Source organism: Microcaecilia unicolor, chromosome 6 (genome assembly GCF_901765095.1).
Source record: "Microcaecilia unicolor chromosome 6, aMicUni1.1, whole genome shotgun sequence".
NCBI lineage: Eukaryota > Metazoa > Chordata > Amphibia > Gymnophiona > Siphonopidae > Microcaecilia > Microcaecilia unicolor.
The window spans coordinates 41,717,868-41,732,332 of NC_044036.1; the positions used below are offsets into that span (position 1 = coordinate 41,717,868).

The following is a 14,465-nucleotide window of genomic DNA, read 5'->3' on the forward strand; positions in this document are numbered from 1 at the left end:
AAATTAGAACAGCAAAAAAGTCTGTCCAAAGTTTGGTTAACTATCCAGGTATCAGCCCGAATATTGTTGATATTAAATAATACCAGCGATCAGTGCTGAATCCAAATATTCAGCAGTAGCCACTATCCTAACAGCAACACTGAATATCTGGATTTAATTCTACAATAAGCAAAAACAAATGCTGATTTCTTTGTCTGAATTTTGGCCAGATATATAACACAGTATAAATATAAATAATGCATGAAAAGAACACATTTATAATAAACAGTGTAGGATCCACTGCTGTGTAGACCTTAATCTGAAGCTAGGTCTGTATAGCAGTGTTTCTCAAACTGTGAGTCATGACCCTCTTATGGGGGTCATAAATTTCTCATTTAGGGTCATGACCACAACTGCAAAAGAAAAACCCTGGACAGCAATGTCATTGATCCATGCAGGCTGACGGAATGCTGTAATTTAGCCTTTGAAAGCTTGATGGGAGATGAAGCCTACAGCAGCATTGTCAGCTGATACTGGCTTGGAGAACAGGCATGGGTGGAAAGAGGTAAGGACAAGGTCATATGAATTTTTAACAATTCAAAGTGGGGATGCAGATGAAAAAAAATTTGAGAAGTTGTGCTATAATAGGTATCAAAGAAGGAATAATTTAAAACACCTGAAACCCAAGTCATCTTTATTAAGCTTAGGTCCAACAAAATGACATACATCAGGGACCAACAGGGTGGGTTGTGCACGCTTATGTTTGTATCTGTGGGTTTTGGCAATGCTACAGTAAAATACACAAGAGCCATGGGACCTGAAGACAAATGGGAACCAGAATGGTGTGGGATCACTGGCTGCTCCACTTACAGGAAAAATGGGTAAAAGGAAGATTGGTTGTGTCCTGGAAGGGGGAGCATGAGTGAGAGTGCTAAGCTCAAGCCAAGAGGGGGTGGCAAATTATCTAGGGATGTGCACAAGGCAAAAAAACCCCAAAATGTTTAGTTTGAGGTTTTCCCCCAGTTTTCGGATTTATTTTTATTATTTTTTTTTGGTTACAGTAATACATTTTTTTAATGCCTGCTCATTGTCTGCTCATTGTCAGTGTGGATTCATTTGTAAGTTCATTCTCAAAATCCTTGGCTTATATCTTGTACAGTGAAAAAATTCACAACATATATATCACTTCAAGATAAACTAGCTCACCAAAATATTTTTCTGTTACTAGGAAGAAAAGACTTCAGATGCTCAGAAAACCAACATATTTTGTTGTAACTTAAGTAGTCCCCCTTCAGAGTTTTTACTTCTGAGCAGCCTCATTGTTAGTCTCAAAAACCTCTATTTTTTTAAATATAATTTTTCAATTTTAATTCTATCATTCATAGCATTTTCAATCTTATAGAATGTATGTAGATTATAACATTTCCAATTTATTAGAAATATCAAAAAACAGGCAACTTAACTTTTAGTGAATACTATTTCCTCACAAAGCACATGTCCTTTGTCCCTCACCCTCTTCCACCCTCCCCATTGCAGTACCCACACCCTCTATCCCCAACATGTATCCTTCCCCCCCCCCCCCCACAAGAGGGTAAACTCCCTACCCTCCACCATCCTTGTATTGGCTTCCTGTCCTCTCGCCCTCTCACTCCCTCCCCCCAGCACTCACGCCCACTTATCACACTCTTGTAACAGCTACTGCATTCGCTCCCTCTTGCGCACACATCCACTCTCTCGTTACCTCCATTCTACATCAAGAGTTCATCCTATTGTTGCTCCTTAGCTTGTGAGTCTGTCACTATTACTATGTCCATACAGTTGAAAGTCCCAGTTGGGCAATATCTGAAGGCACTCTGTCTCTCCCGGAAAACTGTAGTACAACCTTGGGTGTTCCAACACAAATAAGAGGCGCACCACCCGAGTCCCTGCTTGCCTCTATCTTTGCATTCTAATCGCTTGCATCTCCTGAGTCTTCTGACTCCTCCTCTACTATCCAAGCTTGTGAAGAATTTGAGAAGATTTTGTTTTCCTCCATGGAGCCCTTCCTGCGACTTAAAGTTTCTTGCCCACAGATGTCCCCAGCAGGGCACTATTTCCTTGGTCTCCAAGTTTCGATAAGTTGCCCTTCTGTTTTTGAGTATAGTTCAGCAATTTAAGAAAACTGTGTGTCTTATATTGCCAAAAAATATTTTCTGTCCGTCCTGGAACAAGACCAGAAGTTGGTGAGCTAGTTTATCTTGAAGTGATATATGTTGTGAATTTTTTCATTTGTAGGTTAGCATGTTTTAAATTAATTTAGAACACACTAGATTTTTAAAGGCATACTAACAAATCAAATGCACAATAATGAATGTACATCTCTACAATTATATGGTATGCAAATGATTTCAGGTTGAGGAGGAGACCAGATTTTTTAGGGGGGGTGGGGGAAACATATTGATCCTTCGATGAATTAGCTAGTTTACTTATAATGTTGGATAATTTGGATTTTCACCATCCACTTTAATTTCTGTACACAAATTGAAGAGCATTCCAAAGAATACGACTAGTTTCTTAAGTTTCACACACTTTACAAAGAGAGGCAAAGGCGTGCTTTTAAACTTGGCCTCAAACTTCTAGTGGGGAAATGCCGGATTAAATGCGCTTCCAACATGTTATTGCAGTGCCCCATAAAATTCTGAAACTAAAGTTAATATCTGAAAACAAATCCATTGACTAATAAAGATTTTTTTTTTTAAAGACCTGAGACACTTTCTGTTCTGTTATTATCGCCAGTCATTTGTGAGCTTCCTTTTGTGACATCAAACTCTGAATATTTTTTTTTCTTTTTCAGAACACCTGGGTAAACAGCATTGCAGTAATCTAAGGGTCCCTTTACTAAGCAGCGATAAGCCCCACCGCACACCAATCTGGAGCTAATGCCAGCCCAACACTGGCACCGGCAGTAGTTCCACCCGCAGTGAGTGGCATTTCCTGTGCTAGCGGAAATATTCAAAAAATACTTCCGCAGGGGGTTACCTGGCGGTGATTGGTTACTGCTGGGTTGGCGCGAGAGCCCTTACTACCACTTCAGTGGGTGGTGGTAAGTGCTCCCCCCCCCCTCACATGGCCATGCAATAAGAGCAACCTTATCCACATGGCTGTGTCTTTTTATGGCCTTTTTACCTGCAGCTTAGTTAAAGGGGTTCTTAATTTGTTGGTGCCAAAAACTGCATAACTGTCTTGAAATTGAATTTGCTATATAAAATTCTGTTGTCTCATGCCTTTTCATTGGTAGCTCAAGACAGGTTACTTTGGTACAGTGGATATTCTCCTGTCTGCCGAAGGCTTACAATCTAAGGGCCTCTTTTATCAAACCGTGCTAGCGATCCCTGGTGCAGTAATGCCGATAAGGCCCATTCTCTTTGAATTGGCCTTTGTTGGCATTGTCACGTTGGAGCCACTTGTGCAGCTTGATAAGAGTCCCTAAGTTTGTACCCTTGGCAATGGAAGGTGAAGTAACTTGCAAAGGTCACAAGGAGCATCTGTGAAAAAAGTAGGTTTGAACTGTGAATTCCTTATTGTACTGTTAGGGTACCTCTCAGTTCCAAATTTCAAAACCAGATTAATAATGGAGATGTAGAAGGTGAGAGTACATTAAGATTGTGATTGGAGTGATGTGCTGTCCAGGGTTTTTGTTTGATATGAAAATGTTAATAAAAACAATTAAAAAAAAAAAAAAAAAAAAAGAAGGTGAGTACATAGTGAGTACATTTTTGTTCCAGGCATATAAGCTTTAGAGATGTTTTAGAATCTCTCTTTGTTTACATTTCTAAAAGTATAAAGTTCAATTGGAATCTGCTTGTCTTTCAAATTGAAATTTGGACCTCATTATTTATTGATTTATGTAGTCATTTGACAGCCAAGAGAGATCTATATCTTATATAAGATATCTTATATCTTTATACTTAATGTGTCAAAAATGTATTTCCATTTTTTTTTTTTTTTTTGCAAAGAAGATAGTATACTATGTATTTGGAGAGAAATCTTAGATGTTTTTGAATTAGTCAAGTCATTACTCATAAAAGTTGTTCAACACACAGCCCAGTTTGTTTCTGCTTTTACAGTTTAATTGATGCAGGTAGTGTTCAGCTATGTATATAAAGATGCAACTTATAATGTCGGTACAGCACAGTTTCCAATCGCAGCATTTATACCAATACAGCCAGTGGAGGTGTCATGTGGCAGGATGGTCTTCCACTGAGATGACAGAAAACAAATTTATGGGATAACGTGAAGAGGTTTAGTTGGAATAGAGAGATGGGAGAAGAGATAAAGTGACAAGTGAGAGGGAATGAAGAAAGGGATGGAGACTGCAAAGGAAGATGATCTGGAGGATGGGGTTGGTTTGTGTCATAGCTACAATGTAGGTGGACGTGATGCACACATTTTCCCTCTTTTAGTCTGAGAGCAAGCCATTCAAGAAGCTGTTGGTATGGAAAGCACCAAACATGTAAAAGGCATGGTGGTGCAATTGTATCACGAAAAATAAAGAGACCAGAGACATAGGGGTCCTTTTTACTAAGGTGTGCTGAAAAATGACCTGCAGTAGTGTAGACGCGTGTTTTGGACGCACACAGAATCATTTTTCAGCGTACCTGCAAAAAATGCCTTTTTTTTTTTTTTTTGCCGAAAATGGACATGCGGCAAAATGAAAATTGCGGATGCATGCCACAAATGAAATTACCACAAGGGCCACTAAGTAGCTGGGTGGAATTGGCACGCATTGGGCGCACTTAGGTGCTTATGCGGCTTAGTAAAAGGGCCCTTCAAAGAGGTAATGGAGGAGGAGGATTAACTCAGGCCAGGAGGTAGGAGAAAGGAGGAGAGGATTAGCAGCTGGTGTGATGGTATGTGACAGGAGTAAAGTATAACTTTATGCTTGCTATTTCTGAGGTCAGAGTTGAACAGTTAAGTTAATTGTATGATGCTTAATATTCAGTATTTTACAAGTAACGTTAAGCCCTGTCCCCTGCAAGTTTGGATGCATTGACTGTATAAGTCATTAGCAGTGTACATTTCCTGGGCTGAGATTTGTTTAAAGTGCTTATGTGGCCAGAGCCCAGTGCTGATCACATAATCCTTTTATTTCATATTTATCCAGATTTCCAAAAACAAGATCACATAATCTTGTAAATATTGTGTTTATTTAGCTACTGTCTCATAGAATGTACAACAGAGACAAGGGTATTTACTGTTCTTTTTTTTCTGCATTAACTTCAACTTTAAAATTTGCTGCATTAGGGAAGGCAGTAACTATAAATAGAAAAACAACCTTAAAAAATGCCTTCCTTCCCATTTTCTGTGCTTTCAGCAATGTTACATATACATATATATATATTTTTGATTCAAGATGCAGAACTGTAAGAAAGGTTTGCTTCCTGAGCCGAATGCAGTCCAGATTATGAAAAGCTTTAGTAATCCTGCCATGCTACAGATGCTGTTACAGCCACAACTTCAGATGCAGGGGAGTAAACCAGGTAAGCCATGAAGCCCCAGGAAACCCACTCAGTGGTTGAATGGGACAGAAAGTGTGAGAGGCCAATCTTCAAAATCTTTTAGAACAGGTAAAATGCTCGGTTATTGTTAGATATTCAACCCAAAATAACCAGCTGTTTTTCAGGCTGAATATCTGGCTAAGTTTAGGTAAACATAATGGAGAAAATTTAGAAACCTTGGGTGTGGTTTTACAATCTTCTTGGTATTGGTGGACCTTGATTGGTTATGGTTGGAAACTGGACACTTGATAGGTCCTTTGATCTGAGTCAATATGGCAGTCCTTATGGAAGATAATGTTTCATGTATAAAAAGTGGATTTACACATGTATGTATATATAGTGCTATTAGAAATGGCACTGCATATAAGGGAATTATATAAGCATGTAGAGAACAAAAGAATTGCTATACTGTATCAGACTAAAGATCCATCAAGCCAAGTGTCCCGTTTAAACCAATTGCCAATCAAGGTCCAGCAGTACCTGGATATCTCCTCCTCCCAATCTACTTATCCCCACGGATAAGCTTTCCCCTAGTCTACCTTAATGGTTTATGGACTTTTCTTCCAACAAAATTTCCAAACCTTTTTCAAACCCAGGTATGCTATAACTGCTTTCTCTCAGTGAATTCTAGAGCTTAATTGTACATTAAAAATATGTCTTCAGATTTATTTTAAATATTCTACTTCATGATGTGTCCCCTGTTTAGAAGGAGACTGAAACTGTGCTGGTGGGTTTTTTTTATTTTTTTTTAGTTTTAGCCAAAACCAGCTTACCTAAAATGACATTAGTGCTCAGCCTGGCCCCCAAATGGGAAGCACCCCGATTCCCTCTCTCCTCCTTCCCCGGCCTACTGTACCACTGGTGGTCTCGTGGCTGTGTGGTATTGTGACCTGGCATGGAGCCCTCAATAAATACAGCTAGTCAGGGGTTAAAGGTATTTACATGCAGAGAAATGTGTAACCTGTTCTTTCTACAGGTCAGAATTATATAAACGTACAGAGTCTCTTCTTATAGTCACAAGCTCTCTCTCCCGTGGCCTGCCCCTGTAGGCCCATGGCACATGCTTGGTCACCCCTCTACCAGGTGACCCAGCTACTTTCTTTTCCTAGAATCCCTACCGTTCCACTGACTTTCCAAATCACATTGTCTACTAGGTTGTAAGACAAACTTGTCCTACCTCAATTCTCTCCTGCTCTGTCACGAGATACTGCAGCCCTGCCTGCCACCCTCTGCACTCGTGGCTTCCCTTCTAGAGACCTCTTGCCTTGGGGTCTCACTCTGGGAAGCCTCTTGCTTTGGGACCTCTCTGAACTGTTCTGGCTGAGGGAATTTAACCTCCTCCTTGCCTGAGCCCTGCCCCTCTGACATGGCAGGTTTAACTCCACCTACTGAAAGGCTGAACTATAACCTCAGTGAAGGATTTACTTCATTTCTTTGAAGGAGTAAACAAACATGTGGACAAAGGGGAGCTGGTTGATATTGTGTATCTGGATTGTCAAAAGGCGTTTGACAAGGTACCTCATGAAAGGCTACAGAGGAAATTGGAGGGTCATGGGCTAGGAGGAAAAGTCCTATTGTGGATTAAAAACTGGTTGAAGGAGAGGAAACAGAGAGTAGGGTTAAATGGCAGTATTCACAATGGAGAAGGGTAGTTAGTGGGGTTCCTCAGGGGTCTGTGCTAGGACCGCTGCTTTTTAATATATTTATAAATGATTTAGAGATGGGAGTAACTAGCGAGCTAATTAAATTTGCTGATGACACAAAGAGGCATATTTTCAAAGCACTTTGGGAGGCTAAGTTCCATAGGTTTCTATGGAACTTTGGGAGGCTAAGTGCTTTGAAAATGAGCTTGATAGTTATTCAAAGTCGTTAACTCGCAACAGGATTGTGAAAAATTACAGAAGGACCTTACGAGACTGGGAGACTGGGCGGCTAAATGGCAGATGACGTTTAATGTGAGCAAGTGCAAGGTGATGCATGTGGGAAAAAAGAACCCGAATCATAGCTACGTCATGCAAGGTTCCGCGTTAGGAGTACAGACCAAGAAAGGGATCTAGGTGTTGTCGTCAATAATACACTGAAACCTTCTGCTCAGTGTGCTGCTGCGGCTCGGAAAGCGAATAGAATGTTGGGTATTATTAAGAAAGGTATGGACGTCAACCCAGTCGTGAGAACAATCAGCCTGCTGTCCTCGGAGAACACCTGCTACAGGTATGTATCATTCGCTTTCTGGAAGAAGGTGGCAATCGTGGTGGGTGAGGCAGACGATTCTACAGTGGTTAGGCTTTTTCGTAAGGAGGAATTGCCTTCCTCCATCATCAGGGCTCTATAGGTACTTAAAATTGAGTCCTTGAAGGTCCCAGCTCCAGCAGTAGCAAGTCTTAAGATGACTAGCATTAAGTGGACACCTAGGTCCTTTCCGGTTCATGAGGCCATTCAGAAATTAATTACTTTTGAGGAAAACACAGAGGAGGGGTGGTGAAAGCTGAATCTGAGGAGAGAGGAAGAGATATTGGCCTCTGGAGGGAGAGAGATGTTGGACCCGGGAAAGGGAGACAGGCAGGAAGAGATGTTGGACTCAGTTGTGGGGGAGGGAGGCAGAGATGTTGGATCCAGTTGTGGGGGAGGGAGCAGAGATGGTACTCCTGGGGGAGGGAGAGGTGTTGCATCTGGGAGGAAAGGGAAAGAAAGATGTTGGATCTGTAGAGGGGGAGAAAGATGTAGGATCTAGGGGGGAAGGAGGGAGAGATGTGGGACCTAGGGGGTGGGCCTATAATCCTTATTGCCCAGATCCCTGTCAGTCTGCCCCTGTTACAAACCAATATGCCTGACTTCGGTGCTGAGTAAAATGATAGAAACTAATACATTTACTGAACACTTAGATAAAACATGGTTTAATAGGACAAAATCAATATGGAGACTCACCAATTTGCTTCATTTCTTTGAAGGATTGAATAAATATGGATAAATGTGAAGCCGGTTGCTGTAGTGTATCTAGATTGTCAGAAAGCTTTTACAAAAGTTCCTCATGCGAGACTCCTAAAAAAAAAATTAAAAAGGCCATGGGATAGGAGGCAATGTTCTGTTGTGGCTTGGGAACTGGTTAAAAGATATTAAAAAAAAAACAAACCCAAAAACAGAGAGTATAGTTAAATAGCTTCTCTCACTAGAGGAAGGTGAATAGTGGAGTTCCCCAGGAATGGGACTGGTGTTTTGAATAGTTTTGTGTCACTTTCAAATTTAAAGTTGTTAAATCACATGTGGATTGTGAGAAATTGCAGGAGGGCATTAGGAGATTCGAAGACTGGGCATCCAAATGGCAGGTGCAAAGTGATGCACATTGGGAAGAAGAATCCAAATCATAGTTATTTGATGTTAGGTTCCACCTTAGGAGTCACCACCCAAGAAAAATATCTAGGTGTCATTGCAATCAATATGTTGAAATCTGAGCAGTGTGAGGTGACGGCCAAAAAAGCAAACAATGCTAGGGATTATTAGAAAGGGATAGAAAATAAGCCAAAGAACATTGTAATGTGTCTGTATTGTTCCGTGATGCAACCTAAACTTGAATATTACGTGAAATTCTGGTCATGTATCTCAAAAAAGATATAGGGCAATTAGAAAAGTTCCAAAGAAGGGTGACCAAAATTATTAAGGGGATGGAACTCCTTATATGAGAATAGGCATAAGAGGTTTAGGGCTCTTCAGCTTAGAGAAGACAAATGGCTGATGGGGAGGGGGATCTGAAAGAGGTCTATAAAATCTTGAGTAGAGTAGAATGAATAAATGTGAATCTATTATACTTTCAGAAAGTATCAACAATAGGGGATACTCCATGAAGTTTACTTGATAATACGAATAGGGGAACTATTTTTTTTTTTTCACTTAACAAATAAAGTTCTGGAACTGACTGCCAGAGGATGTGGTATCAGCAGTTAGCATATCAGGGTTTTAAAAAAAATGTTTGGGCAAATTCCTGGAGGAAAAGTCTATAGTCTGCTATTAAGATAGATATGAGGAAGCCACTGCATATCCCTTGAATCTTGCTACTCTTTGGGATTCTGCTAGGTACTTGTGACCTGGATTGGCCACTATTGGAACCAGGATACTGGACCATTGGTCTGACCCAGTATGGTAGTAGTTTTGTTCTGAAGGGACTGGATAGGATAGAGGCCCCTGGAGCAAAGGTAAAGCACCTTTCCTTAGCCTCCCTCTGGACCGGCCCAGAATGTGACTGATGGGTTGTGCACGCCTTCCAGCAGGTGGAGACTGAGATTATCTGGGCCGGTCCGGAGGGAGTAAAGGAAAGCAAATTAGCAGGTAAGGCCTAATTTATCCTTATTTCCTGTACAGCACATCATATGAACCTATAGGAGGCTTTCAGTGTTTGTCCTTTTTAACAGTATTAATGTGGTACTATAAATTGAGACCCTGGCTCACGATGCTACGAAAACTCAGGCAGTCGCTTTTATGGCGTCATATTCCCATTCAGTCTCTGCTGTTTACATTATTATTGCTGTATATTGCAAGTATAATTTAAAAATGAGGACAGAGTAGATGTAGTAAGCTACTTATGGATTAGTTTTTTCTTGGGGAGAATATTATGTAAAAAAAAGTGGCAAAACTGCAAACTAGAGGGGAGATGTTCAAAGCGAACTGAGCTTGCAGCATTTCATTTAGACTGGTTTTAGCCAGTGTAAGTGAAATGTTTTTGTGCGCCTAATACATCGCGCTGCTTTTACTGTGCATGGAAGCAGTGACCGAAAGTCCTATGTAGGCGAGCTCGCTAGTATTAAAATGAGGCCATTAGAGGTTCCCTCCAGTGCTGAAAGAAACACGCAAACCCCCCCTGAACTAATGGCTAAAAAACTACTGAGAGCTTCTGAGCAGGCGTTAGGGTGAGGGGTGGGGGCAGCTGGTGAGGGATGGCTCAGAGACACTGGTTAGTCGATGGTGGTAACCTCACCTCCTGAATTCTGCATCTTGTATACTCATCTGCAGTCATGCTTCTGAAATGCACTCACCAGAAGCTCTCTCAAAAGTGTGTGAAAACTGTCCAAATGGTATCAGCTGCCTCATGTTTCATTCCGCGTGACAGGCAGCAAGCCAGATAGTTTTCCCAAAGCTAGGGGAGGTACACAGTGCCCTGCTATTTGCTTTCTTATGGGTCTCATCTCCCTTTCATCCTATAGTTCCCCTCATACTCCCTTCAGCCAACACAGCTGCTGAGCAGACCCTACCAGCCATTATGACACCACCTCTACATGCACCCTTCCTGCCCAGTTTGTACGCCAGAACAGGCTGAGCCCAGCATTTCTGGTGCTCATTGACTGGTCATTCGCACAAGATCTGTGCCTACTGCACAGCGCTTGTGGACGTGTGCCAGGAACATTGCTCCCCCTTTAACGTCCAGTGCTCAACGTTAACAGCATGCATATAATTTGCATGCTGTTAGTGCTGAGCATCGGTCAGTAATTTAGATTTGCTGTTCCTGCTGGTGTTTCCTGGCGCTGTTCCCTATAGTGCACCCCCCCCCCCCCCCCCACACACACACAGCTGGCTACCTTAGAGTTGGACAGTTCAGCTGTGCTGTGGCCAGAGCAGGAATCCAGTATACCTACAGTATTGTTCCCTCTTTAAAAACAGGCTCTAACATTTTTTTCATTTCTTTGGGTGTTAAGTGTTTTCTGAGCGTTTGGAAGCAGGGCTGTTAGTGTGTTCCTTAAAAAAAATAAAAAGAATAGCAGCATTGCTTATGAAAATAATCATAATTGTTTGCACAATAAATGCATTAATTAACATTTCTTGTTTGGCCCAGTTCTAGCAATGTCCCCTGGGTTACCTCGCTTTGTAAATCCAGCAGTCAACCCCGCCTTTTTACAACTGAATAAAGTCCAGCAGGTAAACAAGTGATTATTTGGCATGATTGGTGACCGATAATAACATGTATGGTACTTTAATTCTTTATTTAACTTTTTTTTCTTAAATTTCCCTGCAAGTGTCTTGTCAATCATAAGTAGAGGAGTGTGGTAGCCATGTTAGTCCACTCTTAAGGTTATCAATAGAAATCAAACAAAATAAAACATGGAAAAGAAAATAAGATGATACCTTTTTTATTGGACATAACTTAATACATTTCTTGATTAGCTTTCGTATATATCATTCAGTGTAAAAAATGTAACGAAGGATGCTATATTGGAGAAACAGGCCAGATGCTTAAGACAAGATTCAATTTACATAGACATCGCATGAACAATACTGGTGCCAGTAGGGTTCCCACGCCTGTTGGTCAACATTTTACAGGACCAGGACACTGTACCAGTGACTTCACAGTGAGACTCCTGAAAGGTAACTTTAAAACCATACAAGAACGTTAGACCTTTGAAGTCAGAATGATTGAATATTTTAACACCCAACAGAAAGGACTTAACAAGGATCTGGGGTTCCTAGCCCATTATAAACCATAAAGCTGTATGTCTCTGTTGATCACCCTCCCCTCACCTATCCACACCCATCCTGTTAGAATATCAATGATATGCTTTGATGTCCCCATGCATACCTCCTACCCACCCCCATCCTCCCACCCTGTCAGACTGTCATAGTAATGCTTGAATGTTTTCACTTACATACACTGTCAGCTAGCACATTTGCTTATTTCCGATCTGAGGAAGAAGGGCGACCTTCGAAAGCTAATCAAGAAATGTATTAAGTTATGTCCAATAAAAAAGGTATCATCTTATTTTCTTTTCCATGTTTTATTTTGTTTGTCAATCATAGAAATAACAGCTACGTTTTTTGGGGTCCTTTTCTGGTGGAGAAGAATGAAAAGAAAATTCTTAGGGCCCTGTTTACTAAGATGTGCTAGTGTTTTTTTAGCGCGCGCTAAACACTAGAATGCCCATATATTCTTATGGGCGTTTTTAGTGTTGGTGCAAGCTAATTTTTAGTGCACACTAAAATGCAAACACGGCTTAGTAAACAGAGCCCTTGGTTTTGTTTATCTCTTTTTGTTGATATAGAAGATTTATGTTTCAATATTTTTTATTAATGGCATCAAAAAGAACACAAATAACATGTTGAAACTGTAATAGTAACAACCAAACTTTGCTCATAGCAAAACTTCACACTGGTTTTAGGTCTCACTATCCATTCAGTTTTCAATTAGCCCCCCCTTCCTCCCTCTTAGCTTATTAGCTCACCCAGGGTTATAATTCTTGTAGCCCCCGGATTTACAATAACATAACATGTCTATCCCCCCCCCCCCCCCCCCCCCCCCCCCCAAAAGCTGGAAATATCTAATACTGCTAACTTAGGCCAAAAATTTGTGCATCCTTAGCTGATATTCACCCATCTCCCCTACAACGTGTTCACTAGAAGACTACGACCCCTGGGCCCCGAGTTTTGTATGTATGGATTCCAAACCTGCAGAAAAAGCTTCCTCCTCCTAGGGGACCCTTTAACCTCTCTGGCCTCCCAAGAGGCCAAAAGATGCACTTGATTCCTCCAGTGCCAGTACTCCGGGGATTCCGGTGAAGTCCAGTATTGTAGTATGACTTTCTTAGCCACTAAACATAATTTATGACATGACAGGATAGCCCATCTGGACATTGGAAGCAGTGGCGTAGCCAGACAGCCAATTTTGGGTGGGCCTGAGCACAAAGTGGGTGGGCATAAAATTTTCTCTCTCCCCCCTCTGCCAAAAATTGGCTGTCTGGCTACGCCACTGCCCCGACCCCCCAAACCACCGCTGCAGGTTTTTCCCTGCCCTTTCCCCAGTCACCACTGGCATGCTGCGGATATTTCTCTCCCCCCCCCCCCCCACCTGCTGATCCTTTCCCCCAGGCACCACTTACCGGCATGCTGAAGGGCTTTTTTTCTCTTCCACCTCCCAGCCACCCGACCGTCGGCACGCTGCAGGCCTTCTTTCCCCTCCCTCCCTCCCCTTCCATCTCCGCCGGGCAGCGCCAACCTAACTCTATAACAAAGCTGCACGGTACCGGGTCCATCAGCATGCTGCCGCTACACTCCTACCTTGTCATCTTTTGGCAGATGTGTTCTGCTGCTAAATCTGCAGCGGATCCACACGGTGCCAGGGCTTTCTCTCTGTACGCTGCTGCGACTGCTTCCTCTGCGCTGGTCCCGCCTCTTCAGAAAGAGTATCAGAGAAGGTGAGGTGGGACTAGCGCAGAGGAAGCAGTCACAGCAGCGTACAGACAGCCCTGGCATCACGTGGATCCGCTGCAGAAGCAGCAGAACTAACACCTCTGCCAAAAGATGACAAGGTAGGAGCGTAGCGGCAGCATGCTGACGGACCCGGTGCCGTGCAGCTTTGCTGTAGAGTTAGGCTGGTGCTGCCTGACAGATGGAAGGGGAGAGAGGGAGGGGAAAGAAGGCCCATTGGGTGCACCGTTGTGGGGTGGGCCTGAGCCCGCCCAGGCCCACCCGTGGCTACGCCCCTGATTGGAAGATATGTTCCCCATACATCCAGCAAAAATTGTTTTACTGACCCACTAATCTCCTGATCTACTAAGCGAGATAAAACCCTTCTCACTTTCTTCCAAAAACGTTGAACTCCAGGACACGCCCAAAAGGCAGGGAATAAAGTATGACTAGAATGACCACATTTAAGACACCTGGCGTCTCCTGTACCCCCTGTGTGCCAATTGGGATTTTGTCATATATGCTCTTATTACCACCCTATACCCACATTCTCTAAGTCTCACATCCGCAGCCAGCTGTGGTAGGCTTCGGATCATAGCAGCAACATCCCAGGACTCCAAAGGCACCCCCGAGTCCTCCTTCCATTTATTCCTCACTAAGGAAAAGTCCTTATCAAGATCTTCCCTTTCCAAAGCTCTACGAAGTTGTGACACAGACAGTCCTCGATCTGCTACCTCCTGAAAGAATTCCCTAATCCTAGCTCCCAACTGATTCCCTAGAGCCAGCCCA

General features: G+C 42.4%; 1 protein-coding gene across 1 annotated transcript in view; it reads left to right on the forward strand.

The window, feature by feature from the left end:
• Nucleotides 1–14,465, forward strand: part of RAVER2 (ribonucleoprotein, PTB binding 2) — a 130,626-nt gene that overhangs the window by 56,999 nt on the left and 59,162 nt on the right. Inside the window, exons 5-6 of the mRNA XM_030205895.1 lie at nucleotides 5,372–5,498; nucleotides 11,335–11,417. Of these exons, the coding sequence (XP_030061755.1) occupies nucleotides 5,372–5,498; nucleotides 11,335–11,417 (210 nt within the window). The remainder of the gene's footprint in view (nucleotides 1–5,371; nucleotides 5,499–11,334; nucleotides 11,418–14,465) is intronic.